This window comes from Nycticebus coucang, chromosome 15 (genome assembly GCF_027406575.1).
Source record: "Nycticebus coucang isolate mNycCou1 chromosome 15, mNycCou1.pri, whole genome shotgun sequence".
In the NCBI taxonomy this organism is placed as follows: Eukaryota; Metazoa; Chordata; class Mammalia; order Primates; family Lorisidae; genus Nycticebus; species Nycticebus coucang.
This window is the reverse complement of record NC_069794.1, coordinates 86,466,416-86,493,717: the sequence shown is the minus strand read 5'-3', so window position 1 is coordinate 86,493,717 and position 27,302 is coordinate 86,466,416. Positions and strand designations below refer to the sequence as shown.

General features: G+C 33.8%; 1 protein-coding gene across 3 annotated transcripts in view; it reads right to left on the bottom strand.

The window, feature by feature from the left end:
* Nucleotides 1-27,302, bottom strand: part of NBEA (neurobeachin) — a 754,735-nt gene that overhangs the window by 532,231 nt on the left and 195,202 nt on the right. For all 3 annotated transcript variants that reach the window (XM_053563534.1, XM_053563535.1, XM_053563536.1), the window contains exons 23-28: nucleotides 26,146-26,363; nucleotides 23,786-23,939; nucleotides 14,730-14,738; nucleotides 12,072-12,252; nucleotides 9,625-9,755; nucleotides 5,746-5,853 (exon numbers count right to left, since the gene is read on the bottom strand). In XM_053563534.1, the coding sequence (XP_053419509.1) occupies nucleotides 5,746-5,853; nucleotides 9,625-9,755; nucleotides 12,072-12,252; nucleotides 14,730-14,738; nucleotides 23,786-23,939; nucleotides 26,146-26,363 (801 nt within the window). The remainder of the gene's footprint in view (nucleotides 1-5,745; nucleotides 5,854-9,624; nucleotides 9,756-12,071; nucleotides 12,253-14,729; nucleotides 14,739-23,785; nucleotides 23,940-26,145; nucleotides 26,364-27,302) is intronic.

The window sequence follows — 27,302 nt, the reverse complement described above, 5'->3', positions numbered from 1 at the left end:
CACTTAATTCAATTCTCATCCTACAGCAAGGAATGTCAGTATCACTGCTAAATAAATTTCTATTTCCATACGGTTAAACTGTTAGCACTATTAGTAATAATGGTATCTTTTCCAACTCCAGGTTAGAGTCCACTTTATGTATAATTCTTACATCATGGCTTTTTACTATTAAGGTATTCTACCTCCCTTTTTGAAAGTACCTCTGTAATTTATTAATTATTAAATAATGTAGGCTTTTTATAGAAAAACTTAAAGTACAGATAAGCATAAAATTATTAAGAACAAACTGTTTGTTTATCTGTTTACCCAGAGCTAATCATTGAAATGTTGCTGTATTTTTTCCAGTCTTTTTATTTCCATAAAGATATACAAGTACAGGCACATACATTCAGTATACATATGTAATGTTTGTGTAATATTATGTACTTTTGCATACTGACTGCTGCTTTCCCATAAAGTTTATCAGGAACATTTTCCCTGTCACCAAATTGCCCTCAAAACTTTGATCTTAATGACCACATAAGTTTTCTCCTGAATGAATATGCCAAGATTTTTGGAGGCTAAGCTCTACTACTGTACATTTTTAATGTTGAAAATTTCCATGTAGGTATCTTTTTATGAAGACATTAAGTTAAATAACTTCTAAGAAGAACCACTGAGTCACAGGGTGTCACGGCCTGTGAGTTTTAACACACACTGATAAAGAGCTAGTCAAAAACTTATCTATACTCACGTACAAGTGATTATATGATAGAGCATGCTTCACTGTACCCTGGGAATGCTACACATTACCACTAAAAAATGTTAGTTTATTTAATAGTGAAAAACATCTTACTTTTATTTCAATCTACATTCTGTTGACTACTACTACTAGTGACTTTTTATAATGTTTGTGCATTTTATATCCATTGCCTATTTTTCTGTTGGTACGTTGTAATTTTCCTAGTGTTTCATATGAACTAATATATAGGGTGTCTATAAAGTTCATGTGCAATTTTCAATTGAAAACAGACTAGTTCAAATCACACACAAACCTTCTGGACACTCTGTACATTGAACAGAGTTCAAGTTTTTCTTGCACAGGCATATTGCACACTCCCTGGGTGAAGGCCACACCTACGACACAATTCATCTTCTATATATTCCTACCACGCAGCATTATTCCATATGACTTAATACATTTTAACTACTTTGTAAAGTAAAAAGCACACCATCCAATTTATTGGTTAATATAAATTTCTTTTTTTTTATTGTTGAGGATTCACTGAGGCTACAAGATGTGTCACACTCTGAGACCCCACCCCCTTCCCTCCTTCTCTCTTTCTCTGCTCTTCCCTTTCCCCACCCTTCACTGTGTCATTAATTGTCATTAATTGTCCTCATATCAAAGCTGAATACATAGGATTCATGCTTTTACTAAGAATAATGTGTTCCACTTCCATCCAGGTTAATACAAATGCTGTGAAGTCTAGTGTTCCATGGTATACATATACCACCACTTATTCCTGGGTTGGTGGGCATTTAGGCAGTTTCCACATTTTGGCGATTGTAAATTGAGCTGCAATAAACAGTCTAGTACAAGTGTCCTTATGATAAAAGGTTATTTTTCCTTCTGCGTAGATGCCCAGTAATGGGATTGCAGGATCAAACGGGAGGTCTAGCCTGAGTTCTTTGAGGTTTCTCCATACTTCCTTCCAAAAAGGTTGTACTAGTTTGCAGTCCCACCAGCAGAGTGTAAAAGTGTTCTCTTCTCTCCACATCCACACCAGCATCCGCAGTTTTGAGATTATGTGACGTGGGCCATTCTCGCTGGGGTTAGATGGTATCTCAGGGTGGTTTTGATTTGCATTTCTCTAATAATTAGGGATGATGAGCATTTTTTCATGTTTGCTAGCCATTCCTCTGTCTTATTGAGAGAAGGTTCTGTTCATCTCTCTTCCCCTTTGATATATGGGATTGTTGGCTTTTTTCATGTGGATTAATTTGAGTTCTATATAGATCCTAGTTATCAAGCTTTTGTCTGATTCAAAATATGCAAATATCCTTTCCCATTGGGTAGGTTGTCCATTTGCTTTAGTTGTTGTCTCCTTATCTGTACAGAATCTTTTCAGTTTAATTAAGTCCCATTTGTTTATTTTGGTTATTATTGCAATTGCCACGGCAGTCTTCTTCATGAAGTCTTTCCCCAGGCCAATATCTTCCAGTGTTTTTCCTATGCTTTCTTTGAGGATTTTTATCATTCCATGCCTTAAATTTAAGTCCTTCATCCATCTTGAATCAATTTTTGTGAGTGGGGAAGAGATGTGGGTCCAGTTTCAGTTTTTTGCATGTGGATATCCAGCTATCCAGGCACCACTTATTGAATAGGGAGTCTTTCCCCTAGTGTATGCTGTTCTTTGGTTTATCAAAGATTGAGCAGTTGTAAGTTGTTAGTTTCTATTCCTGGTTTTCTATTTGATTCCAAACATCTATGTCTCTATTTTTGTGCCAGTACCATGCTGTCTTGACCACTATGGCCTTATAGTACAAACTAAAATCTGGTATGCTAATGCCTCCAGCTTTATTTTTATGACTAAGAACTGCCTTTTCTGGTTCCATATAAAATGCAAAATCTTTTTTTCCAAGTCTTGAAAGTACAATGTTGGTATTTTAATAGGGATGGCCTTGAATCAGTAGATTGCTTTGGTAAGTATAGACATTTTAACAATGTTAATTCTTCCTAGCCATGAGGATGATATGTTCTTCCATTTGTTAATATTCTCTGCTATTTCCCTTCTTAGGGTTTCATAATTTTCTTTATAGAGGTCCTTCACCTCTTTTGTTACGTATATTCCTAGATATTTCATTTTCCTTGAGACTATGGTGAAGGGAGTTGTGTCCCTAATTAGCCTCTCATCTTGGCTGTTATTGGCATACACAAAGGCAACCGACTTGTGCACATTGATTTTATATCCTGAGACATTACTGTATTTTTTGATCACTTCCACGAGTTTTGTGGTTGAGCCCTTAGGGTTCTCTAAGTATAAGAACATATCATCAGCAAAGAGTTTGACCTCCTCTGCTCCCATTTGGATGCCCTTTATTTCCTTGTCTTGACTAATCATATTGGCTAGAACTTCTAGCACTATGTTGAATAGTAATGGTGACAGAGGACAACCTTTTCTGTTTTCAGTTCTAAGAGGAAAAGCTTTCAGGTTAACTCCATTTAGTAAGTTATTAGCTGTGGGTTTGTCATAGATAGCTTCAATCAGTTTAAGAAATGTGCCACCTATGCCTATACTCTCCAGTGTTCTCATTAGAAAAGGATGCTGGATTTTATCAAATGCTTTTTCTACATCTATTGAGAGGATCATATAGTCTTTGTTTTTGTTTCAGTTGAGATGGTGAATAACATTTATAGACTTTTGAATGTTAAACCAGCCTTGCATCTCTGGGATGAAACCTACTTGATCATAATGTATGACTTTTCTGAAAATAAGCTGTAATCTATTGGCTAGGATTTTGTTGAGAATTTTTGCATCAATATTCATTAGTGAAATTTGTCTGAAGTTCTTCTTTTTAGTTGGGTCTTTTCCTAGTTTTGGTATCAGGATGATGTTTGCTTCATAGAACGTGTTGGGGAAGATTCCTTCCTCTTCAATTTTTTGGAATAATTTCTGCAGTATGGGAATAAGAATTTCTTTGAAGGTTTGATAGAATTCTGGTGTGAAGCCGTCCAGACCAGGGCATTTTTTTGTTGGGAGATTTTTTTTTATTGTTTCTTTGATCTCAGTGCTTAAAATTGGTCTGTTTAGGAGATCTATTTCTTCCAGGCTAAATCTAGGGAGAGGGTTTGATTCCAAATATTGATCCATTTCCTTCACATTGTCAAATATCTGGGCATAGACTTTCTGGTAATATTCAGAGATAACATCTAGTATCTCTGTGGCATCAGTTGTTTTATCTCCTTTATCATTTCTGATTGAGTTTACTAGAGATTTTACTTTTTTATTTCTAGTTAGTCTGGCCAAAGGTTTATCAATTTTATTTATTTTTTCAAAAAAACAATCCTTGTTTCATTAATTTTCTGAATGATTCTTTTGTTTTCAATTTCATTAATCTCTGATTTAATTTTGGATATTTCTTTTCTTCTGCTGGGTTTAGGCTTAGATTGTTCTTTTTTTTCTAATCCCATAAGATTGCTTGTGAGTTTGTTGATGTGCTCTCTTTCTGTTTTTCAAATGTAGGCTTCTAAAGAGATAAATTTTCCTCTTAAGACTGCTTTTGCTGTAACCTACAGTTTTGGGTAGTTTATGTCTACATTGTTATTATGCTTAAGGAAATTAATGATTTCCTTTTTTATTTCTTCCTGCACCCATCTATAGTTCAACAGAAGGTTGTTTAATTTTCATGCCTTTGTGTGAGGTTGAACATTTTTGTTGGAGTTGAGTTTCACCTTTAGTGCCTTGTGGTCTGAGAAGATGCGAGGTAACATTTCAATTCTTTTGATTCTGTTGAGTGTTTTTGTGTGTCCTAGGATATGATCAATTTTGGAGAATGTTCCATGGGCCGATGAGAAGAACGTATATTCTTTATCTTTAGGATTGAGTGTTCTATATACGTCTATCAAGCACAGTTGTTCTATGGTCTCATTTAAGTCTCTTATACCTTTGTTTAATTTCTGTTTAGAGGATCTGTCCAGTTCTGTGAGAGAAGTGTTAAAGTTCCCTATTATTATGGTGTTACAGTATATCATATTGCTCAGACCAAGTAAGGTCTGTTTCAAGAACCTGGGAGCATTTAAGTTGGGTGCACAAATATTTAGAATTGAAATGTCTTCTTGTTGTATTTTTCCCTTGACCAATGTGAAGTGACCATCTTTGTCTTTTTTGACTTAAGTTACTGCTTAATTAAATTTCAAACAAAGTTTTTCTATATCTCATGCAGAATTATCAATTAAATACAAATTATCAATTAAAATAAAAAAATAGAATACAAATGGCTAGTTTATAATAACTATATTAAGGAGTGTTGTAAATATTGAATCTGCTGTGAAATAACATATATGTTTCTATATAATTTATGGTAAAACCAATCTTCTTTTTACTTACTTTGGGAAAGTAATCATGTGATTGGAGCATTCCATGAAAGCTTTCCCTTAAGCTGACTTTCCTTTAAGCTTTATTAAGCTATCTTTCTAACTCAAATTCCCATCAATATCTATATTTTGATTCTTCAAAATCAAATATCTATATCTGATTCAATATCTATATCTGATTCTTCATTAAAAAGTAACTGCCCCACCAAAGAAGTAATTGCCAGTAACACCTAATTAACTAAACTCTTTCATCCATAATATAAGGAACATTAATAAGAACAAAACATTCAGTATCTAGAAATGGAACTAGTAATACTAAAAGAGAAGAGTAAGTAATGTGAGGTAAAGTGAATTTTAATTTTTTTAGGCTATTCCTGTTCTTAATATACAAACAAATTATGTCAGAGTTCACCTCACTTTAAAAAAAATAACATCAAACTGGCTTATTGTACCCTCAATGAATCCCCAACAATAAAAAAAAAAATAAAAAAAATAACATCAATAAGCTTTCAGGGAATGCTATGGCTCAATCATTTTATAATCAGAAGTATGTACTATACTCAGAAACTGAGACCGCAGGGCATTGAGTTTTAATATGCCACTTAAAATATTTCACACAAATTACAGTGGAAGGGCTTTTTCAGGGAAGCCAAGCAGGTGTAACTTACCACATCCCGGAAGACAACAGCACGGAGGCGATTGATATCGACATCCTGAAGAAGTCTGTCAGGATCCTTAATAGGAGAAAGGTTACCTGGAACGCTTTCTAATGGAGTCTTAAAAAAAAAAAAAAATAGAATTGTAAGGAAATAGTATGCTACAGAAAATTATATAGAAGTATCACTTCTGATATCTTTAATTTAGACTAAACTGGCCACACCATTTATCTCCACTGAGTTAACATTTATTGACAAAAATCATCTATTACAGGACACATTTTCTGTTCTCCTCTAGTCACGTCATCAGCATAACTACCACTATAAACTCACAAAGGCAGGTAGAACTGTGGTAAAAAAAAGACTGGTCTTGGATTTCAGAAGATCTGGCTCATTTGCTGTGTGACCTTGAGTTTGTTAAACTAAAATTTCCTAAGCCTCACACTTCCTACCTCCAGTTAACAAATCTCTGAGTCTCTGGGTTTATTTATATTATGTGAAATTGTCACATTATATTAGACAATAAGATTTTATATGTGTAACCATTTCATGATACATAAAAAGTTAGAAAAGGTAAGCTTTAAAAAAATTCAAGTCACAGCACATTAAAGCTGAAAGACATTAAAGATCATTACCAACAAAACTCTTTTTATCATTAAAGAAAAAAAACCTACAAATTTTAAGTGATATAGTCACATAGTAAACCAGTGACTGAGCCAGGTTTCTTAAAATTCAAGCAAGGACTTTCTCATGTTTACAACATGTTAAGGACTATGTGGATTCAATTAGATGCTATATGCATAATGCCAAATGCAACGTATGGATATAATAAGTATGTATTTTTTGGTACTGTAGCCAGTGATAAATAAATAGATTACCTTTTACTTTTCAATGGACGTCAGTCATGATATTTCACTCCTAAATTGAAATATTTGATCCTTTACAGTACAGAATAGTTAGATAAGAAGGGTATTTGAATGTTGATAGTTATTTGGTTTCCGTTAAAATTCTAAAACTCAGCAGCTATATGACCTTAGGTGAGATCTTAACCTCTCTGAACCTTAGCTGTATCATCTAAATTACAGGCTAATAATATTTATCATAGGATGATTAATGAAAATAATATAATTTATAGCACAGATGAATTTATAGTATAGACAAAAAAATCAGAAATATTTTAATTTATATACCATTTTAATTTAATTTAATTTATATACCATTAAAATAATTTAATTTATATACCATTTTCTATTTTATAAGATATCTCTTTATATCCCTAATCTAATTTGATCCTTATAAAGACTACATGATAGGAAAAGCTTGTACTTTTGCTCTTTTTTACACACACACAATGAAGCCCCATGAAGGTATATGGCTCACGCAGGTCCAACACAGGTTAGTGGCAAGGCACTTTCCCTGCGTCTCTAAAAAATTCATTATGATTTTCTTACTAAAGTGTATGTAAAAAATGCAAAAACACAGGGAAGAAGAAAAATTGTCTCCCGGGTCCATTTATTTTCTTTCATGAAATGTTTTTTGTTATCAGTCAGATCTTTCCCTAATATTTTCACATTTTTCTCTTCTTGCCATATTTTACAGTCAAAGTTCTTGCAAGAGAGACAATAATTAGCTCAACTAAATTACAACATTGGGCTTTTCTGTCCACATTCTACAATCAGACTAATAAGGGGTCTGAAAATCTTGAAAGACTTCCTATTTTCTACGGAATTAACTGCAGATACTATTCAATTCTAAGCTTACAAATTACTAATTTTTGTAATTACTAATACTTACTAATTTATTCATTTCATAAGTATATACTTAGTGGCAAAGTGTCCTAGAGGGGAAATGAGTAATAACTGAACGTTCACTACTTGTCAGGAATCACTAAGCATTTTAATATAGTATTGCCTCTCCTTTAATTGATACAAATGTCTTATAAATTATGATTTGTATCCATTTTAAAGACTGGATAATGGAGGTACAGGAGACTAAAGAATTTGTCTCAAGTCACAAACCTAGTAGTGTTAGAGCTAGAATCACAACTTAGAACTGTCTGATTCTAGAGTCTGTGATCTTTAATTCACAGCACTATAAATGCTCTGGAGTTACCAAAATGTACAGGATATGGCCACTGCCTTAAAATAACTTGTAGTCTACTGTGCCTGCACAAATAATATGAGGCGTTATTGTTGATGCATTTAAATCTAACTTGCTAAGCAATGAAGAACCTGTGGCATCTTGTGACCAACAAAATAATACAAGGTCGAATTACTTTTATGAATATTTCCCTATGGTAGTGGAAAATAAGAGGGGCTGCCATACTGTAAACAATTAACAGAGCCAATCAATAATGTGGTTGGTCTGCTTGAAAATTACTGCATTTTAAAGCCACAGCATTTTTAAAATAAATTAAACTTCTACTCATGCCTTCACTTACTGAGCAAAAAAATTATTGTGTCACTATTAGACAAGCAATTTCATCTACAATGACTGAAAAGACACATATGGGGTTTTATAAAAACATCAAACAGAAGAATCTACCCTAGACCAAGGAGGCGGTGAGGGTGTCAGAAAATATTTTCATGAGCAAGTAATATTTAAGGTAACTTAAACACTGAATATATTTAGCTGGGGGAAAAAAAAAAAGAAAAACAACCAGGATGAAACTTTCAAGTAAAGAAAGCTATGTAAACTGAGTATTATGGCTTATACCTAGAATCCCACACTTTGGGAGGGCAAGGCAGGAGGATCACTTGAGGCCAAGAGTTTGGGACTTGTCTGAAGACCATAGTGAGATTTTGTCTCTACAAAAAATAAAAAGAAATAGCCAGGTATAGTGGTGTAGGCCGATAGTCCCAGCTACTCAGGAGGATTGCCTAAGCCCAGGAGTTAAAAGCTGCAGTAAATTGTGGTAGCATCACTGCATTCCAGCCTGAGTGACAGAGCGAAACCCTGTCACACAAAGAAGAGAGAGAGAACACTACAGAAATGTCTGAAAAATTAAAAAAAGAAAAAGAAAAGAGTTTTTTCTATGAACTGAATGAAGTCTGTAGTATTACTAAAATGATGCAAAGTACGATGAAAGTATCAAGCTGCCACTGGGGGAGCAAGCAAGGATCAGTCATACAGGTACCTTTAAAGTCAGGATAACAAAACTAAATGTGATGTTAAGGGTCAGATAAACATGCGATAAAGAGACCTAATTTCCATTGAGAATTACCTGTACATTCCTAAACGCTACACTATTCACTCGTTTAATAGGCATTCAATAAATTTTGGTTGACCACCAGGTGTCCCATAAAATTACCATATATAAGGGAAAATAAGAAATTGTAGCTAAATTTACCTTTATTTACAAAATACACATTATAAAATTTTATAAAATATTTACAAAATATTCTCTATGTTTTGACCACCTTTTAAATAAAATTCTGTAAAGAATAGTTGTAATTAAAGGCACATCTAGCTATAATTTCCCATTTTCCCCTATGTATGGTGACTTTATGGGTATCTTTTAGGACAGCTTGTATTATGTCTACCACCAAAAGCTCATCCATTTAAAAAAATAATCTATACACTGAACTCTGAAAATATATTTAACTATTAAAAATAGAAATAACTAAGAAATTTTTAGTGCTATATGCTAACATAATCCTTATAAGAATCCTATAAACTAGAAATTGTTAATATCTTCATGCGAGCCTCATAGAAGTGAAGAAATCTTATAACACAATTATGAAGGAAAAAACAAGCACCAGAGCCTAGCGCTGTCTAATTACAAAGCCCTTGCTCTGACCATTTGAACAAGACCAGGTTGTTTATTGTAATGAACTCAAAAAATATTTCTTCTCAGGTAAACTGCATTTCACATAAAGCCTGTTTACTTACCTTTGAAGCTGCTGTGGCAGTCACACTTTGGGGCCCTTCCGGAGGTTTACTGCTTCCATGGGAAGATTTGCTTCCCCTGTCTCTCTGCCTTTGCCGACACTCTAAACAGTTTCTCACAGCAACACAACAAACTATTTAAAAATCAAAAACGTATTATTAATAAAATTTACAACCTTTGATATATTGAAAAGAGTTGCTAGTTTATTTCTTTCTCTTTCTTTCTGCTTGCTCCATCCATTACTACTCTTCAAATCAATTAGATCAATAGATATTTTTTAAAATTACAAAATACAGTGATGAAAGTATATATAAAAATATATATTTCTTTAAAAACAGAATATGTATACTACCAGCCACCTGAAGAAACAAACATTAGCAGGGCCTCTGAAGCTCTCAATACATCTTTCCTTATTTTATTAACCTCCATTTTTCACATTTCTTTTTTGAGACAGAGTCTTATTTTATCACATAAGCTGGAGCGATCAGAGTCTTATTCTGTCACATAAGCTGGTCTGATCATAGCTCACTTAATCTCTTAGGCTCAAGCAATCCTTCCATCTTAGTTTCCCAAGTGGCTAAAACATACAACCATACCCAGATAATTTTTAAAAAAATTTTTATAGAGATGGGGTCTTGCTATGTTGACTAGGCTGGTCTCATACCTCTGGCCTCAAACAATGCTCCTATCTTAGTTTCCAAAAGTGCTGGGATTATAACCAGAGGCATCATGCCTGACCCACTTCTGATTTTTATGGATCAATAAAAATCTTTTAAAGCTTAAAATTTACATTAGATAAAATTTTAATAATTAACTTTCTGTCATTAATTTAACGATCTTGGTGACTATACTGACTGTAAATCCACACTTTAGTCAATGATAATGTTGATCCGTATACTCGAGTCTCTCAAGACCCTGTATCTACCTTTCTTCACGATAGCAGAGTCTATGGGCTGTATCAATAAGCATTCAATATAAACAAGCTTTTTATTTATTCATTCATGTTAAGAAGCAATATCCTAATGAGCAGTACACACTTTGAAATCAGAACACTTGAGTTTGAATCCTGGTTCTGCCATTTGTGAACTATGTGATCTTGCACCAGCTTTTAAACTATCTGTGCCTCAGTTTCCACATGTAACAAACAAGAATAAACACAGTAACTCCCTTAGAGGGCTGTTTTGAGGAATGAGTTAATACTTGAAAAGTTCTTTGAACAGTAAATAGCATACAAGAGTATATATAAGTTTTTAAAATTATTATTCACTTTAAAAGTTTCAAGTGGTTGACAAAACAACTACATCTGCTAGACATTGGGTAAAAAAAATCTAAATCTGCTAGGTATTATTAGGATAAAAATGAAATCAGGAGTAAAGTCTTGGAATAAATTAAAAAAAATAAAAGCTCAGAACAACCAAGTAAATACTGGTTTTAAGCTGTTGAGGCATTTAATTATATATATACGTATATTCTTTTTCACAAAGTTCAATCTGGCAGCCACTATTAAATACCAATGGAAATGTCCTTGATGGCCCACCGTATATCAACCTTCTTGGTTGTCAGAAAGATCCCATTGTTACCAATCCCTCGCCTGTAACAGATGTGAAATGATTCCTCTCAATTAGCTTGTCTCTAAAAGGTATAGAGTAGGTTTCATTTCATCATTCTTATGCCAAATCCTTGTTCCTTCCTTGAGTCAGAAACAAATTCTCCCCTGTAGCTATAGGAGTAGTTTTTAAAAATATAATCTGTAAAAATTATGGATGAAAGAGTCCATTATCAAGAAGGTACCATTCCGTGCCCCGCATTCTTACATCACTCTCCCACGCAAGTATGGAAAGAGCAGCTTTCTGATGGCTTGAAGGTGTAAATTGTATAAATGCCTTTTAGAAGGGTAACAATGGTTTCTCTCTAAAGAATTCATTCCGATTTACTAAGAATTTTCTGTGCTAAATTTTCTTTGCTACACAAAATAAAAAGTAAACAGCACAGGCACAATAATGTTTATTAGAGATATCTGCTCTCCCTGATAGTGACTGATACTGAGTAATTTCATCCTTCTAGCATAGTGTGTTTAAGACTGTATTATTCATTCTCTGATAGGTTTGTGGGCCTAGGACCCTACCCTCAGTATCAGCTTACCAAAACAAAATTTATATACAGATTAAAATCACTTCAATGAGGAGCATTAATCTTATTGTTTTTGAAAGAATTCTAATTATATTTTACTCTATTTCAAGTAATAAACAATTAAAAATTATCAATTCTGTGAAATCTCCAATGTAAAGATGCAATGTTTTTGGATTTAGTAATTCTGCTGACTTACAAGATGATCTCTGAATTATATAATCATCGACTTATATCATCAATATTTTATGTACCATAGAGCTTCATAAAGTATAATCTATGGGTTGCTATTTAATGTGCACTCTACTCTTAACATACTTACCTAGTCTTAGGCACTGTCGCATTAAACCTCCAGAAGACATGTTTTTTTCAGCTTCAATTTCACTGAAATTTAGAGAGCTGGCAAATACAAGTACATCAACCATTGCCATAAGTCGGCTGAGGAAAGTGACTGCTGTCTCAGCTGACATGCCTTGTGTCACTTCAATATTTTCCAATTCCGTCTTTAAAAAAGTAGAAGATTTAAATCTTATTTAGTATATTATGTACATAATCCACTACATTTAGTATACTTACTATATTTTGTAAACTAAATTATAAACTAATTCCATATATCACTAGAGCTAATTATCAAATTTAGTTATAATAGTTTACCTATCAATTATTCTTAAAAGTCTATTTTAAAATCAACATTAAGTTTAAATATCTTTAGCTGTAAAAACTACATTCTACACTTAAGATCATTTCAGAAAGATATTTAGAAATGATCACATATATGTACTTATACTAGTTTTGTTTTATCTTATCAACTTACAAAGATATAAACTTTCTTAAAAATTCTTATTCTTATTAATAAAAATATGTGCTTTTTCATTCCTATAAATGTATGAGGAATAAGAAGAAAGATTTATGGCAATTACAATGGTATCAAAATGAGATAGCTGTCAAATTAGAATGCACAACAATATCTTATCTATTTTATAATAAACCAAAACTAGTAAGTACTTCCTATGTACAAAAAAAAAAAACTCTAGAGTAAAGATAATCAAGATGTTCCCTAACTCATCTACAGATATTGAATTCGTGATCTATAAAACAATAGGAGAATTCAAGAGCATTTAATATTAGAAGCTGCACTACCACTAAAATATTGTCTATAAAAAATATAATTTCCTGATGCAGAGGGAATATTACAAAGTATTCTATTTCTGAAAATGTCTAACTTTGTAGTCAATGGCAACATTTCTTATTTTTTCCCTGTGTACTGTATAACATTTTAATTATTTTTGTTCTTTATTACTAAGCTACAATTCTTTATCACCTCAAAGAATGGAGAGAAATAAGCAATGTTGCATACATTTTAAAAATCTACTGTTTATAGGGTGGAGGGAGGATAATGGGTGGGGCCACACCTCCGGTGCATCTTAGAATGGGTACAGGAGAAACTCACTAAATGCAGAATATGAATGTCTACATACAATAACTAAGCCATGAAGGCTACGTTGAACAGTTTGATGAGAATATTTCAGATTGTATATGAAACCAGCACATTGTACCCCTTGATTGCACTAATGTACATAGCTATGATTTAACAATAAAAAAAAAATCTACTGTTCAAATTTCCTGAAAATGGGCACACTAGCCATACTGATTAACTTTACCTCTTAACCAAATGATAAAGTCAACTACAAGGTGAGCATATGTAGTGGGTATCTGCTCCTACTTAATGTTTCACTTTGACATTGTTGATATCCATCCTTCTACCTAAATGTCTTCCTGCTTGGAAGAAGCAGGAACATTAACATGGAAATGTGAGCAGAAAACACTGACTAAAGAAAAAATGAAAAACAACACCAAAACACTCAAAAATTTCCTGCGTACAAAGTGGGTAATGAAACCAACAGGTGACTAACTACTGTACGTCTTATATAACTAAATGCAATCCCAAATACAGTAGAGTATCTAACAAACTTTCTTCTTTCCATCAACATCAACATTCTCTCTCAAATAAACTTGGAACAGACAGAAATTTGATTTCAATTGTTAATTTACAACTAGTGATGTAATAATATTCATGGCCTAAAGAAATGATTAATTTATTACCTGGATTTTTAAATGCTGATTAGCTTATCTCCTAGCACTTCATGGATATAAAACATCGGTTCATAGCATGACTGAAAAATCTATGACCATGACACAATAATTTATTTTTAAAAGGCAAAAAATTCATTTTAAACCTCAGTTTTCAATTTTGACTGTGTTGTAATGGCATTGCATGGCTCCGTCAATTATTCTGAATAATTTTTCAAATTGTTAGCCCTTAGTATGTCTAGGCATGTGTTCTCAAAAAAATTCATCATCAATTTGAATTACTGAAACTGTGAGATAGCTTTATTAGTTTATTAATGGTTTTGAGTGTTTTGGTCTGTTAAAATTTGCTTTCATTTTGAAATGAGTGAATTATAAACAAAATGATTAAGTCATCCATGTAATCTGCCAAACTGTTATTTGTGAAAAAAAAAAGTGAAAAGCATTCTTAACACAAACAATAACCTAAAAGAGAATTATTATATTCTATATAAAATTAGTATATAAACATGATGAAATATTACATAGCATAGCAAAGGGTTTAAAAATGATCACTCACAATTATTATTAAATCTTAAAATAATATACTCCTTCCAAATTATTTTCACTGGAATAAATTAAAATCTGATTGTACATATGACTGTAATACTGCTGTTTTCATTATATTACAAATAGTTTAATAATATAATGAAAGAGATACTAGTGCAAACAATAAAATAATTATACATCAAGCATGGGGAAAATAATCTTTTCAAAGAATCTTTTAAATATGCAAAGGATATATCTAATGTTAAAGATGACATGGAAACTTAAAATATAACCAAGTCAAAAATTTTATAAATAAGCAAAAATAAAATTTGAAACTGAAAATTACTACAGAAGTAATACTAACCTTAGAACCCTGGACATGCATTAGACAAAACAGACAACAGACCAAAAAAGTACAAGAAAAGAAAATTATTAAATTAAATGAAAATACAATGTAAAATTGAAACACAAAATAATATATTTAAAATTATATTTGATTATTTTATTAAAAGCAAAATTCTCAGAAGAGATATTCATTTTATAAATTACATATGATTAAATTCAATATAGAATTTATTCAATATGATTAAATATCAAATATACAGGCTATTTAGTTTTTGTTTTAGAAACTCTACCAAAATAACATATATGTAAGAATAGTTCATGTATTAGAGATTATACACACTCTATTTTACAAAACAAGTATCTTTTCCTACTACGTGATCAATGAAACATTTTAATAAGTAAGTTAATACCCTTCTGCAAAAAACCCTGCCTCCTTACTCTCATTACTTGTATAAGCAGAAATGATGCAGAGAAATGGAATTAGTTACACCAACCTTCTAGAATTTTCTATGAGGAAATAATATAATTTGTCTTCTCAAACATACAGCTCCCATAGTTCACAATTCCCAGGTATTAGTAAAAGAATTAAATATTTGAGTGATTATAACTTAAAAACCACTTTCCAATGCTAGAAAAGAACTTACTGATATATGTACATGGAGACCTGCATATAAATTAAGATAATTATACAGACATTATACTAAGTTTCAGAGTCTCATTAAATCAATAATTATATCCATTACATTCAAAAATTAGATGAGATTAAGTTTCATAATAAAAGTCATTAACTTTCTATTCTTTGATTTTGCACAATAAATGTATATGAACATAAATTTCAGAATATGTCATTTTTATGGTACATTGCATGGAAAACCACTCAAGAGCATCCTTAAAATGAATCCTAGTAAACGTGGAATGTAAAGGTCTTAGCAAAATAACTAAGAAAATGCTACAAAAGCTATGTTAACTAATGTGATGAAAATGTGTCAAACGATCTATGAACCAATTGTATGGTGCCCCACGATCATACTAATGTACACAGCTATGGTTTAATAAAAATAAATAAATATTAAAAAATAAATAAATAAAGTATGACCAGTTTTACGAGGTGAACAAAATGAAAGCAAAAATAAAAACATTATTAGTAATTTTTCTAAATCTATTAGCTATATATTCTGATAATAAAAAAGTAAATAAACTAAAATTAAGATTTTTGTCATCATTCTTGAGCAGAAAAAGAAATTGGTTTCCTTTCTTATGATTATGAAAAAATACTAGGAGACCTACAGTCTCAATTATTTTTCTGAAGCAAAAAAAATTAAAACTATAGGACATTGAATTAAACTCTAAACATTGAGTGTTCCAGATGATTGACCATGGTGGTCAAGTTAAAATCACAAAGTGATTTCATGGTTAATCCATGTTCTTTACTTTTCTTAATTTTTTCCCTCAAATTCTTTGTTTTTGTTTATGACCAACTGAATATAGCAGAGAATGAAAGGATTCAACTGAGCCACAAAAACATTAATTCAAAAATCAACAACAAACATAATGCTCCTTTCCAATGCTAAAGTTTGGTCAAACTACATGCTACAAGGTCCAATTTTTTTCCCCCAGTTAAAACTAGTGCTCTAATTTAGGGATTTGAAACTTCTCTTGTGATTTATTTCTATGCTACATATGATTTTATATAATCTAGGCAAAACTGAAATTTGAACAAGGTGCGGCTTCTTCAAGAGTATTATTAATGAATTCAAGGTCCTCATAGCAACATGAACAATGTATAAAGCATATTCTTTTTTCCTCATGTTTCCATTCCAGTACTTCCTTACAAGTAAGATTAAGCAGTTCAAAGTATTCTTCCATGCTGGTAATACTGGAAGAATAATACATCAGTGCTTATCCCCAGTACAGACTATTATAGTCATATAAGGGTCCAGGACAGAAAATAAAGCACTTCTGTGCCAATCCCATGCCATGGAAGTAGCAGATGAAAAGATTATACATTTGAGTATTTTGCTATCAAAATCAATCACCTATACTTATCTCAAATATTTTAAACATCAGAGTTCTGAATAATAGCAGGTTTATCTTATGAACAGGAAAACTATTCTATAATTATACATATTAACCCAAAAGGGACGAAATATTTCCCAAAGGAGAACAAAGAAAACTTTCATTAAGAGCCTTTTCCATCTAGCACACTGGATAAACACCACCTAACAAACTCTATGTGAAATAGGTAAAATACCCTTCAGTAAAGGAAGAAATTCAGGCTAAAGTGATAACTAGTAAATGACGAAGCCCAGGTTAAAATACAGATCTGTCTGTGGCTCAGTGAGTAGGGCGCCAGCCCCATATGCCGAGAGTGGCGGGTTCAAACCCAGCCCCGGCCAAACTGCAACAAAAAAATAGCCGGGCGTTGTGGCGGGCGCCTGTAGTCCCAGCTGCTCGGGAGGCTGAGGCAAGAGAATCGCGTAAGCCCGAGAGTTAAGGGGTTGCTGTGAGCCGTGTGACGCCACGGCACTCTACCCGAGGGCGGGTACAGTGAGACTCTATCTCTACAAAAAAAAAAAAATACAGATCTGTCTTATGCTAAACTTTACACACGTTCCATTAAATCATGACTTCAAAAAGCTCCTTTATGAGTCTCAATGGTATTTAAAAACAAGGTTGTTTCTGATGAAAAGGAGTATATTATCTGAGATTCACATTCACTCTGAGAAATGGAAAGAGATACGGTGCCATTTTTTTTAAGTGAGAAACTGTAAAGAATAATTTGTAGCATTCTACCAATCGTTTCAAAATTTAATACAGTTCAACATTAGAAATGTCAAGTGACAAAAATATATGTATGGCTGAGTGTAAAGAGCTTACATATCTTCTACTAGAACGTAATGACCACATATTCAGAAAAACTGTCTTAAAAATTAAACTTTAATAAATGGTTAGTATGTCCAATTCCTAAGTCAAATTCTTGCTTAACATGAAAGAATGAATTTATATTAAGCTCTAACTATTGAATTGTCAAAGCTCTATAATAAATAATCAAGTTTTCACGAGATATACTATGATGTTGCTTAGTGCGAAGCCAATGGTCAGCCAATGGCCCACAGGTCAAACTGGCCCCACCACCTTTTTTTTTTTTTAATACAGCTTTACTAAAACACATGGATGACTGTTTATGTACAGTAGAACCTCCACAGGTGACCACCTCTCTACAGTGACCGCCTACTTACGTTGACTTAATATTCACAGACCAGCCATACACCACATGTACTCAATGCAAGACTAACCTCTATATATTGACCACCTCTGTAAGTTGTATCTTGACCACTTGGACTATGATACAAGATATTAATTTACCTTCTATAACCTGACTGGTTCAGTCTACTATATACCAAAGGGTAGAAGATGTGGGCTTTGTCCTTTAATTTTATTATTTTTTCTTTAGTATAAGTTCTTTTTTCATGTTTTATTAATACCACATATTGGATTAGTCCTAAAATCTTACTGTTTATCATGTGTTGCAGAAGATTTTTCAACATGAAAAACCAGTCTGAATTGTAGGTAGGCCCTATAATTACTGAAAAATTTTGCAGCTAATCAATGAGGGCCCAAGGAAAAGCCCTCAGAGAGATGACACTGAAAGAAGAGGTTGATATTCTACATTTTCTGGGAAGCAGAAGTCAAAGAAAGATGGCAGAATATTTTGGTGTTATTATTATACTACCTAATAAACCCTATGTGCAATAAGTAAAATACCCTTCAGTAAAGGAAGGCTTTACTGTGGAAAAGGCTCTTAATGAAAGTTTTCTTTGTTGAACACCCTTGGGAAAGTGAGCAACTTCTAAAAAGGTAAACATGAGTATTTGGAGAGATATGGTAAGGAAAGCAGAAAAGAAGGAAAACTTCCCTTCATGAAGTCAAGAAAGCCACATTAAACTGTTTCAAACAAATGAGGGGAGTTAACAACCGAATCACCAGCCTGAGGAACCGGATTTGCAATAAAATTCCCACAGGAATTCAGGATGGCAGACCCAAGCCTCAAGTCAGCTTTAGGAACTTACATTCAGTGAGAGGAGATCTCCTAGGAAGTCTTGTGTGGTTAATTTAATGAAGTTCCAGTGGAAATTGTAAAAGAGTTTATGAAAACATTCCCCCACTTCACCAGAGGATTCAAAGATGACATCTTCAACACTGACAAGTGCAGACTCTTTTTCCAGGTAATGCCTCATCATGAGGGGCGACAGAGATAAGAGTGGAAAACTTAGCAAAGAACATGTCACAGCTCTGCTTCACACTAGCTCAACCAGAGAGCAACTAAATCCTCCTGGGATTGGTAAATTGGCAAAGCCATACATATTGAAGAACCTGAGGCCTGAAGACCTCCCCATCACATGGAGATCAAACAAATCAGCACAGATGACTGATGCCCTATTTGAGAAATGGGCAGGAGGTATCAACCAAAAAAAGAAGGAACGGTCTATTCTACTGACAGTAGACAACTGTGCTGGCCCCACACAAAGTGAACCATCTCACAAATACAACGCTGAAATTTCTGCCTCCAAACACAACCTAAAAGATACAACTTCTTGTCTAAAGCATCATCAAAACATTGAAAATGCACTGTTGACCCTAGCTCCTGCAGTGGGTCCTTCCTAAGACACAGGTTTGTGTGTTAGCAATGTGGTCTGCCTGCAGAAGTTAACTGTGTAAGTTAACACTCAGGATGTTGTCCTCTAGACCAGTTCTGCTTCAAAGAAAATTCAACCAGAAACAATACAGAAGTGTTTCATGAAAGTTGGATTTGTCACAACCCAAGAGCACAATGTTTTGGCCTCATCAGACAGTACATTTCCTATGGCAGAATGCGAAGGAGTAGATTTTGAAGTTTTGTTGCAATGGATGATGAGGTGGCAACCTGTAACGAACCTGACCCAGAAGCAATTGTCCAGGCCACATTGACCAAAATACAGACCAGCATAAAAGTGCATGAAGTAGCTGATGAAGTGGAAAAATGAAGTGAGGATGATACAGAAATTACAGAGACTCCAAAAGAAGAGGAAGTCAGTTATCTGATAGTGCAGCTGAGGTAATTAGCTGTTTAAAAATGCTGAAGTAGGCTGAGTGGTGTAGCTAGCATTGAGAGTGCTTTCTCCATTTAAAGTTTGTAGTAAGAGTAAGAAACAGACCAAGATTGACTCTTTTTTCAGAAAGAAAGATTAAACCATGTGAAAATAGTAAATGTATAAATCTTGTATGATACTGTATGCATGATTTTACGTTTTGATTATGTATGGTTTTGTACAGTAGTCTCTAATAAAAGTTGTATAGGTAAACTACATGTATCTATCAGTACAGGAGGCCTAGTTCTCCTCTCACTGAGTTCAAGTTCCTAAAGCCAACCACCTCCATTTGTTACAGTCCCTTGAGGGTCAACTTACAGAGGTTGTACTGTACTGTCGATGGCTGCTTCTGCGCTGCCACCGCCAAGTTAAACAATTGGGACAAACACCATACAGCGTATAAAACCTAAAATATCGACCATCTGGCCTCACACAGAAAAAGTTTGCCAACTACTGTCACAAATCATCATTCCTTCTATTTATTCAAAAAAAGTATACCTGCATATGAATATGAGTATTTTAAAAACTCTGTATGTCTAAACAAAATTATAAGATCACTCAAATATTAGTTTCAAATGTTTCTACCTCTCTTGTGTACCAAACATTGAAAATTCAATGGTATCTACAAGACAATGTTTCCCTCAGGTAATCTCTAAGTTGCCAATGCTTCCTTTTACATTGATCTCTTCTAAAGTTCTCTTCTGGCTTTTCACATTTTAAATATATGTTTTAAAAGCCTATATTTTTAGTTCTAATTTCCTTTTTTACTCAAATTCCTACTTCTTTCCTAACTTTTTCCCTCTATTGCACTTCAAGTTCTATCAAGAGTACTATACGATTCAATAACAAAAACAAGTTCAGTGGTCAGCGCCAATCTTGGTTCTACCAGGTATGAAGTGGAGAAAGGTTCTGAATGTTTCTTTGAAACATTATGTTCATTCAAAGAACATAAAATCAGGTACATTGTACAACCAGGCATAGGTACAATCAGTTAATGGACCAAAATAACAGAAATACAGAAACAGAGAAATAAATAAAGGTTTCCATAGTTGAATGAATTCCTGAGTCTATTGAGAACAATGGAAGCAGTAAGCAGTTTCAAATTCCAATCTATAGTGGATGAAACTGCTTGGGTAATAATTTTGGGAGTCCAACCTCAAAATGTCAGTATCTTTATTGAAAATTCATTATAAAATAAAGAATAAGAAAATTGGGTGCTGAGTATATAATCATAATGTTTAGGGCCAGGCGTGGTGGCTCACACCTGTAACCCCAGCACTCTGGGAGGCCAAGGCGGGTGAGTTGCCTGGGCTCACAGGTTCCAGACCAGCCTGAGTCAGAGCGAGACCTCGTCTCTAAAAATAGTGGGGCATGGGCATCACCTGTGGCTCGAGGAGTAAGGTGCCAGCCCCATATACTGGAAGTGGTGGGTTCAAACTCAGCCCTGGCCAAAAACTGCTAAAAAAAAAAAAAGTGGGACATTATGGCAGGTGCCTGTAGGCCTAGCTACTTGGGAGGCTGAGACAAGAGAATCACTTAAGCCCAAGAGTTGAGGTTGCTGTGAGCTCTGATGCCACAGCACTCTACCAAGGGTGACAAAGTTTTTTTTTTGAAACTCTGTCTCAAAAAAAAAAAAAAAACCATAATGTTTAAAAATTACTTCATTAATTTGTATTTTCTCTACTTTGATAGTTAAAGATCTTTGGCTTTAAAATTTAGAAGACCACAATTTATTAATCCATTCGTGGATCGATGGGCACTTGGGCTTTTTCCATGACTTAGCAATTATTAATTGGGCTGCAATAAACATTCTGGTACAAATATCTTTGTTATGATGTGATTTTTGGTCTTCCGGGTATATGTTAGCAGAGGAATTGTAGGATTGAATGGCACATGGCACCATGGAATATTATGCAGCCTTAAAGAAAGATGGAGACTTTACCTCTTTCATGATTACGTGGGTGTAGCTGGAACATATTCTTCTTAGTAAAGTATCTCAAGAATGGAAGAAAAAGTATCCAATGTACTCAGCCCTACTATGAAACTAATTTACGGCTTTCACATGAAAGCTATAACCCAGTTATAACCTAAGAATGGGGGAAAGGGAGGGGAGGGAGGGGGGAAGTGGGCGGAGGGAGGGTGATTGGTGGGATTACACCTGCGGTGCATCTTACAAGGGTATATGTGAAACTTAGTAAATGTAGAATGTAAATGTCTTAACACAATAACTAAGAAAATGCCAGGAAGGCTATGTTAACCAGTGTGATGAAAATGTGTCAAACGGTCTATGAAACCAGTGTATGGTGCCCCTTGATCGCATTAATGTACACAGCTATGATTTAATTAAATAAATAAATAAATAAATAAGATAAAATTTAGAAGACTATTTAGTAATGTGAATGTTTCAAACTTAGGCAAATTTTAATAACTGAGTGCTAAACTGTGTATATAAAGATCAGCTTTTATTTTGCACAATATTTTAAGACATGCAATATTACATTTCAAAGGTAATTTAATATATACCTTAAAATATTTTGATAATCAATGGTAATTCATAAGACATAAACCAAAATTTATATGATAAAAAATGCCAAAGGATGTAGTCTTTGATGTATACAATTTTAATAATGCCCTCCATGTCTCCATATCAGAATGTTTGTTTTTTTTTTTCCCCACTTTGTCGCCCTTGGTAGAGTGCTGTGACATCGTAGCTCACAGTAACTTCAAACTCCTGGGCTTAAGTGATTCTCTTGCCTCAGCCTCCCAAGTAGCTGGAACTACAGGGGCCCACTACAACATCCGGCTACAGAATGTATTTTTAAAATCATACATATACCAGAATTTGGTACAAATCACAAGAGGAAAATAGAGGTTAAAGAGAAGGCATGGAATGTGAAACTCTTGATTCTTGCTTTCTTTACACACCATCAACTATTTATACTCCTCTTCCTGGCCTCGTTTCCTCGACTTAGCTGCTAATTTGAGTAAGGCCCTAATGATGACCTTCTCTGATGCATCCCCTCTTAAACTAGGCTGGCTGCCTTTGTGGGCCTCATGAGTAAATTCATGGATAAAATAGAGGTGTGTGTGGCTGGAGGTGTGTGTGAGGATACAAAATGTTGCTACTAATATTGAAGCTTCCATGCTGCTCTGGAGGTAGTGGCATTGACAAAAGGATAGTAAGAAAAAGTGTCATGTACGAAAAGAAAGCTTGTTAAAGTCAGAGATCAATGTGGAAACACTGTCTCACCAAATAATACAGATCTTAATAAACAGCAGGGTTATCTCCGGCAAATGTATACTTTCTGTATTTAAGGATGAGTTTCCAACATGGCAGTAAGAACATGGGTAATATAGAAAGCATGGTTCTATATTTTTTCTCATTTTAGCGAGTAGCTATGGACTCTGCTTTGGTACAAATCAAATATATTTTAAAATGACAACTAATATATAAAGTTAACATTGCTCTATTATATTTTAAGTGAAATACATAATTAACATTAAATGTCTTTCAAATGTATTCTTTTAATACATTTCAAATGTATTAAAGAAACAAATAGAGGCAAGGCTAGATTTAAAAAAAAAAGTTGAACCAGTAAATAGTCAGATGAAAATGTTAAATATCAAGAATTTTAACAGTTTTTTATATTACAGATTTGAAGAGGTAGGCAATAAAATAAAGTGAAATCATTTAAAGTTACAGCTCTTTACAAGAAGTATTTATCAGAATAATTCTGATGGAAATATAAATTTAATTGGTTAATAGAATAGGTCTGGTTAAAATTCACCTTTTTACGGTACAGACTCCCACTTTCAGTGGTTCTCAACCTTCCTAACGCTGCAGCCCTTTAATACAGTTCCTGTGGGTCACCACCCAACCTCTGACTTAAGTGCTCAAGTCACGGAATTATAAAGTATAACCACTAGATGGAGGCAAAGTACTTACAGTTGGTGATGTAGCAGCAGAGAGCAAAGGCAAAATTCCTCCACAAGCAATGATGATGTTGTCTACCATTTGGGAAATGAGGTGAATTGTGTTATGTACAAAAATAATATTTTCATTGCTATTGACAAAATCCATTACAGACTTTGTGGAATGGCTAAAATAACACAAAGAAAAACAAGCCAACAGTTACTCTGCTTACAAATAAGGAGTTTACATGCTTCATTTAGTATAACATTTTTTAAGTGAAAAATAATCACAGTATATTGAAAAGAGCTAGGAAAATTTAAAGTGGAGTTACTAGAAAAGAGAACAATTACAACTGAGGTATTATATTACAAAAACTAAGTAGTCATCTCAGCAGGGTTTTTATGCCCAATTGTATTAACTAATTACTTTATCTCTGCTTGAAAAATACAGTATTAAGTAGATTTTAAGACATGGCTAGGTCAATGAATTTGGCTAAACATGTTTTTTTTTTTTTGGCCAAAAGTGGTTGTTTTGTGTTGAAAGGCAAAACCTTTAAATATGCAAAGTATATGTTTACTATTAAAGATAATATGGAAACTCAAAATATAACCATAAGAAAATTTCATAAATTAAAAAAATTGAAATGAAAGCCCTGAAAAATTAACTGAAAGCTTCATTTTTATGCAGTTTCAATTTGTCATATCACCAATGACTGCAGACACATCTTTAACTACCCATGCGTCCTCCTAGTCACAGAAGGAACATGATAGGGGAATATAAATAATTCAGTAAAATTCAAGAACTTACTATATAAATAAAAGGAAAAAAAGATCTCATAGTAGGTTGGCAGTTAGACTTTCCAACATAAAATATGCAATGTAGATGTCCCCCCAAACATATATATATCTGCTTTTGTTTGATGTCAGTCAAGAATATGAAATGTTTTCTAAAGGGAAAAATGAAAAAAGGGATTACTCCATGATCAAGTTTGGGTCAATGATTCTCATCTTCTTAGAGTTGTGAAAAACTATTAGTGTATATCTTGGATATCAAGACATTTTTTCCTATCCTACAAATAAAGTGTTATCTTTAAAAATTTTCACTTACATTAAATTCCATCTGGGGAATTTCTCAAGAGCTCAAGAAAGAAACAAAGAGATATGTCTCTTTGCATGTGGATGGAAGAAAAGCTGATTATCACTTGGGGGCTAAGAATATTATTAATATTATAATAATTATTACAATTAGTAAATCAAATTATTTATCTCCATGTGCTGATCTTTGAGATAATACTAATGTATTACTATTACCTAGTATTTCAGTTTCTTGAGTTACTATCTCTATAATTTATCATACAACAACATTAATAAAAATATATAAGAACTGATTAAATAAAATCAAAAGTAAAAACTTTCTACACCAGACTCCACTGACACAATAGTCCTGACTCCTCTGCTAACACTATCTAGATTTTGCTCTGTTATTGAGCTGAATTGGGTATAGGAAGGTTGGCCCCACTTCAGTTACAAGGTAATCAGTACTGGTCCATATAAACCAGTCATTATAATGCCATTTTCTGTTGCTGGTGATTAACTTGGAAAGAGCACATGATCCTGCTGGCTCATGAGACATAACAGGAACCTTTCTTGAGGGGCTCTATAAAAAGAGAGAAAAGAAGAAAAGGCAAAAGAGCAGAAAGAGGAGAGAAAGGAATAAGAGGGATAGGTAAATCGGAAGAGGAGGAAGAAGAGTAAAGAGTAATCCGGCCTTTTGGTTTGGGCAAGTTTTTTCTGCTGAATTGATGCTGGGGGCTGAAGGAGCCTCCTTGAATCCTAACAGGAGAACCTGGAGAAGCAGAGAAGCCAACTGAGTCCTAAGAATGGCATGCTACTAACTGCTAACATTGCTTATGGTGGGGTATTCTGTTACTTACAGCCAGCTACGCTCATACATACACATGCAGATGATATATTCTCGTAACTGATTATTTTTTTGCATATACTATTAGGAAATTAAATCAAAAATTAAGAAAGGTAATGGTAAAAAAGAAAGGTAATGGTTTAATTTACATAGATTTGTTGTCTTTCAGTGTGTATGTATGTGTGTGTGTGTGTGTGTACATATATATGGGTTGTTTTTTTTTTTTTTTTGCAGTTTTGGCAGGGGCTAGGCTTGTACCCACCACCCCCAGTATATGGGGCTGGTGCCTCACTCCTTGAGCCACAGGTGCAGCCCCAGTGTTTATATTTGAACTGCTAATCCACTAACTGTTCAAATATTTCAGCCTCTAAAAACATACATGTCATAACTTTTTTGTTATCTCTTTTATATAGAACAGACAGTAACAGATTTTAAATTTTTGCTTTCCATTCATAAAAAGGAAATATCTCTACCTCCTCCAAACATGTACATCTGTTTCTAATGCAAATAGCAAGTCAGTGAGAAGCCGTTGATGCATTGGAGACCATTTAAACTCAGGAATACGAAACATTGTAGTACGTGGCCCGGGGCTGAACTGGCGCCGCTGTTCCTCAGTCATGGGCATTCCTCGAAATCCTAAATCCACTCGGAGATCTCGCTCTTGTTGGGTAATTGACCTACCCTGAACAGCCTAAAGAAAAAAAAAAGGTGAACTTTTGTGGAATACAAAAGAAATACCTTATTTCAAAATGAAACAGTGAGCATAAAAAGTGAGTGAGTAGGGCAGCGCCTGTGGCTCAAGGAGTAGGGCGCTGGTCCCAAATGCCAGAGGTGGTGGGTTCAAACCCAGCCCCAGCCAAAAACAAACAAACAAAAAAGTGAGTGAGTAAAGCTTTTGCATGACTTCAGTAGGTTAATATGTTTCACATATATTATTCATGTGGTGATTTCGTGCATAGAAACCTTTTTGAGCTGAAAAAGCTATGATTATTGGTTCTGTTTTGCTATTGCAGAAACTAGTCAAGGTATTCAAATACCTGTGGTTAACACAAAAGTTCAAAAAAACTTTTCACTTTTGTGAAAACTAGATCTTCTTTACCCCTTTTTTGAGGTCTTCCCATTACACCATTTCACTTGTTTAAGGAAGTGAGTATATATGAAGTGAAGAATACTGGATTTATGCCATCAACTAATTGTAACTAAAACACAACATTAGAAATATTACTTGAACAGATTCAAGTCAACTTCAAAGTCTTTTTCACTCACAATAACTCAATTCTAAAAAACAAATGCATGTGACAAATTAGAAAACAAACTAGCAAGATGCTTATGAACTCCAAGTGAAAAACAGGCAAGCCTAGTGTGTTCAATAGGCAAGCTTACTGTCCTATAAACAATGCTCCATGTTGTCCTTTATTTAACATCTGCACCTAATTCAATATCCCCATCCCCTGCCAATTACCACTGCAGTGCAACTGCCACAGAGATGGAAACCGGCAGTTAGAGAACAAATACAGTTACCTTTCCCACACAGAATATACTGTTAAGGATTCTGATTTGAGTACAAAGACACCAGTAAGGTATGGTTTAATCTTCGTAACTAATGAAAATACATCATATTTATCTTCAA